The 4,591-nt window shown below is 41.0% G+C and overlaps 1 protein-coding gene across 1 annotated transcript; it reads right to left on the bottom strand.

The window, feature by feature from the left end:
• Window positions 1–217: 217 nt before the first annotated feature.
• Window positions 218–4,178, bottom strand: ssr2 (signal sequence receptor, beta). The gene is made up of 6 exons (XM_026157012.2): window positions 4,026–4,178; window positions 2,513–2,673; window positions 2,154–2,252; window positions 1,691–1,799; window positions 1,520–1,597; window positions 218–1,152 (listed from the first exon to the last, which is right to left on the bottom strand). Exons 2-6 carry the CDS (start codon window positions 2,671–2,673, stop codon window positions 1,042–1,044), a joined length of 558 nt encoding a protein of 185 aa, XP_026012797.1. The 5' UTR covers window positions 4,026–4,178; the 3' UTR covers window positions 218–1,041.
• Window positions 4,179–4,591: the final 413 nt, after the last annotated feature.

The following is a 4,591-nucleotide window of genomic DNA, read 5'->3' as shown; positions in this document are numbered from 1 at the left end:
TCTGCACCATTTTCTGCAAAGGCAGTGGATTACTTCCACTGCCACAAGATTGGATATTTGACATCTTTTTAAACTATGTGCAATAACGTTTTATAATACATCTATCCAGTATTGAAATATCTGCTCTTAAATTTTGACATTTAAAATTGTACTTTCATTTTTTTTCCTGTTATATATTTGCTTGATGTAACAAAACAGAATGCAACAGAAAGAAAAATAACCTTAAGTTTTTATTTATGGGAATGATATAAACTGGAAACAGGGAATGCAAACCCCCAGAAATGAATCAGGCTCAGCTTTAAAAAAACAAAACATGTACCTTGTTTTCATTTATTTTGAACTTAAACAACAGGCTCCAAATGTCATATCAGCTCATTAGAAACACACACTGCAAATACAAGCAGCTGTTTACAGTAGTAACCCCCATTAGCCAGTTCCCATTGTAGGAGTTTAGAACATGCGTGCTGAAGGATTCACCAGACTCATGAGTTGCAGTGCAATTACAGCAATGGAGGGAATGGAGCATGGGCACATCATTCAATGATGTTTGTGTCGTCTCCTTTAGGCTGACTGCTGAATTGCTCTTTTTCATCTTAGTCTATTTGGTGAATTTCATGTTACTGAAGGCAATATCTGACAGAGATTATTACTTAGCTAACTTGTGAATGATTAAACCGGTAGCCAACCAGCCTTACTCTCAAGCCCTCCACAATAGAACCCACGGTTTCCTCCCAAAAAGGGTCATGAAAGACACCTGGCAGGTCCTGTTACTCAGATCATCTCACTAGTTGTGATGGAAAACAGCATAATGTAATTGTTTCGTCACATGAACTATTTGCAGATAAAGAGATGCCACACGATTTTCACCTTCTACTTCTTGCTCCAAAGTTCTCTTAAATATTCTGTTCGATCAAACCACAATCAAGTCCATTGGTCACCAAGTTTTCGTTTTCACCCCAAGTATGGGCAATGTTTTTTTTACAAAACCCTTTTATTTCCCTTCCCATCCCCAACCCCATTCTTGAAAAGAGCAAAGATGTTTCAGTTCTTCTTGCTCTTGGGCGAATCGTATTTCCTCTTGCTGGAGTACCAGAGAAGCAGAGGGATGCCGATGGAGGGTAGCGTCATCACACCAAATGCAGCCCAGTCCAACTAAAGACAGACACACGGAGCAGTGAGTGAAGTGTTAGAGGACTTTTCTGGCAAATGCAAAAACTTCAGTCTATCAGCCATGAATCGAGACACTATGTGAACAGTGGTATCAAGGAACTCTGTTGTTGTGAAGACTTTAATTTAGTTTATCAACATGCACTACTCATACTAAAAAGTACTTCTTGTGCTATATGCAAAAATTTGTCAGTGTAGATACAGTAAATTCCAATTTTAGCTGAAATTAACAACCCAATAAAGATCCTTAGAGGTTTACAAAATTCCACCAGCCTCAATTTACTTTGATCAGCATAGGCCAGTGGACTCAGGTGCCATAATGAGCGAGCCTCAATCTGTTTTTAACACTTACATAGTGTGGAGAGAAGCGCCGGTCAAACTCTCGCTGAGCCAAGATTCCTCCCTGTCCAGGAGCACTGGAGTAGCCAACCTGCAGGAAGGGAAGGAGGGGACACTTTAGCTTCCAACACATCACTATGGACTGTAAATGCTTTGACTCACTAAGGACTTTAACTGCTTTTACCACAACTTGTCCTCCCTCCTGAACCAGGTAGCTGACGGTAGCAGAGGTAAAATTAAAGTATCCAGCCTTCAAGGGGCGCAACACCACTGTGTGAGAGACGTTGCTGGCTCTAAAAGTTTCAGAGTTAAGAATGATGACTTGGAGAAAGAGCCCATCTATGGTTATTTAAACCAACTTAAATCTAATTCCTGCATTCCTGGTTCATTAAGGCCTCTGTCTTATGAACCATGAAGAGTGAATACTTCTTTAGGTTCAGCGGCCTGAAAAGCTATCATTTCAGTATTTGGTCCTACTGTGTAAGATGATATAACTGTGGTGCAAAAAATAGGCTGCCATACAGACACCCAGTAACTTATGTTTGATTAAGAATTTAAGATCAAACTCCCATTAAGCCACAATTAATGCGTCAAAAATAGCTCAAGTTTGATAGTGCCAGTGAGAAGTCATGTTACTGCAAGGATACGGTGCAATCCTGTCCCATTTCACATTCAGCATTCCGGAAACAATTCCAAAATCTTCAGGAGGAAAAGAATCATCGGATAGCTCCACCTCTAGAGCTGCACTGCGGAGACAAACCAGAGGATGACATTTAGTCACACAGTATGCACTAAACATTTTATCAGGTCTTGACAAGCTCTCAAGCAGTTCACATTTCAACAATTCTGAAAACGTCTTGATAATGTTCAAACGTACTGATAAAGTGATTATTAAACAGCAGTTTGTTAAGAAACAACTGAATAAAATAATTCTGTGTCGTTTGGTTTTCTGTGTGTATTCATTTGTACAGTTATCTGATTTACAGCGGCTGTCCAGATATCTGACCTGGAGCCCACGTTGTAGATGCTGTACTGGAGGGTCAGGTCGCGGCCCTCCACAGCATAGCGGTTCAGGAGGGATTTGGAGGCCAACAAACGGGCGCCCTCTTCTCCTGAGCCCAGAGCCAGCAGAGAAAGGATTACAAACACGTGCAGCATCCTGGTCATCTGGTCAAAACAAACAAACAACAAAACAAAAAAGGGAAATTAACTGGAGTTAGGAGGAGAATACGATGGACTACAAAGTATGGTGAAACTATAGCCAGGAGTCCAGGCTGGTTTTGAAATAAAACAATATGCGGTAGTGTCCAGGTATCCAACTAAATTTAGCATAAACAACAAAAAAGAAAGGGGAAAACAATCTGCAGTCAGTCTTTAAACGGAGACTACTTCCTGAAGTCCACGATCAGTTCCTTGGCAAAGACCAAGGAACTGATCGTGGACTTCAGGAAGACCAGGAAACACTTGACCCCTGTTTCAATCCAGGGGGTCAGTGTTGACATTGTGGAGGACTATAAATACCTTGGAGTACACATTGACAATAAACTGGACTGGGCTAAAAACACCACAGCACTTTACAGGAAGGGCCAGAGTCGTCTCTATTTTTTGAGGCGACTGAGGTCCTTCAACATCTGCCAGAAAATGCTGAGGATTTTCTATGAGTCTGTTGTGGCCAGTGCGATCCTCTATGCTGTTGCATGCTGGGGGAGCAGGCAGAGGGTCGCAGATGCAAACAGACTTAATAAACTGATCCGTAAGGCCAGCAATGTTGTGGGGATGGAGCTGGACTCCCTCAAGGTGGTGTCGGAGAGGCGGATGCTGTCCAAGATAAAGACAATGTTGGATAACACCTCCCACCCACTCCATGACATGCTGGTCAGTCACAGGAGCTCGTTCAGTGAGAGACTGAGATTACCGAAAAGCACCACTGAACGACACAGGAAATCATTCCTGCCTGTGGCCATCTCCCTGTACAACGCATCCACTTAACACACTGTTTGCTGCTACAACTACACATGTTTCTTTTCCAAATATTTATTTATAAGTGACTTACGTATGTATGTATGTATATATATGTATATATTGTACTATTCTTAGTTAGCGTATTGTCTGTCTTGTCTTAATGTTGGTTTAAAATGGAGCACTGTAACAAAAAATAATTTCCCCCAGGGATCAATAAAGTATTCTGATTCTGATTCTGATTTATCTTAGGTTTGACTTTCAAAAGACGAAAGAAAAATCGCGACTGGGAGGTAATTTTAAAAGGCTGTTACGATATGTTACTAATGAAGTGTCCGGCTTCAAGTCAGAGTGCTCAACACTAACCGGTGCTTACGTGGACCAAAGGAGTCACATCTTCATTTGCGTTAGTAAGAAAATTATAGTAAGTAACAACGCTTTATGTCTAACAGGCGTTTCATAGATTCGCTGTATATTAACAATATGTCCGTTCCTAAAATAGAACATTAGTAAATTATAACTCTGAAGCTTTAAAAGAAAAACAGGAAGAGATTTTTTACCTTCCTCTAGTTCTCTTCAAATGGCAGAAAGTAAAGGAGCTAGTCAAGCGCATGCTCAGAAGCTTAAAGCCTGTTTTTACATGACGTGTACCGAGGGGGAGTTAAAGAAGCCTGCAAACTGCAGCGCCCCTGGTGTTCGGGAGGGAGATTGGAGTCATTCGAAACGAACGTAGCTCATTATGCAGAAGTAGCTGGACTGCCTGTTCCGGCCCTGTAAAAGTACTTGTTGATCAGTTGAATTTTCATACATATAAAACGGTTTATGTACAAAATATAATTCATTGAGAATAAAATTCTCACTGCAGGTTCTCTGATCTTAATAAGATAACTGTAAGTGTCACAGAAATGGCTTATGTATAAAGAAGTTTAATAGATGGTTCCAGCAGTTAAAATGTTCTTGCTTGTACGTTTCTGTGGCCAATATTGTAAGGGTGTGTTTATCTTGTCAGAAAGAACAGGTTTTGTTACACCGCTATTATCGCGAGGTTTGGGCGTGATAGTATAGGCTGTGAGCCCACGTTTAATAATCACGCTAAGGAGTCCAGCGAGCTATCTGCAAAGGCCTG

Source organism: Astatotilapia calliptera, chromosome 22, assembly GCF_964374335.1.
Source record: "Astatotilapia calliptera chromosome 22, fAstCal68.1, whole genome shotgun sequence".
Taxonomy (NCBI): Eukaryota; Metazoa; Chordata; class Actinopteri; order Cichliformes; family Cichlidae; genus Astatotilapia; species Astatotilapia calliptera.
Note: the sequence above shows the minus strand (reverse complement) of the source record. Positions and strands in the feature narration are given on the sequence as shown.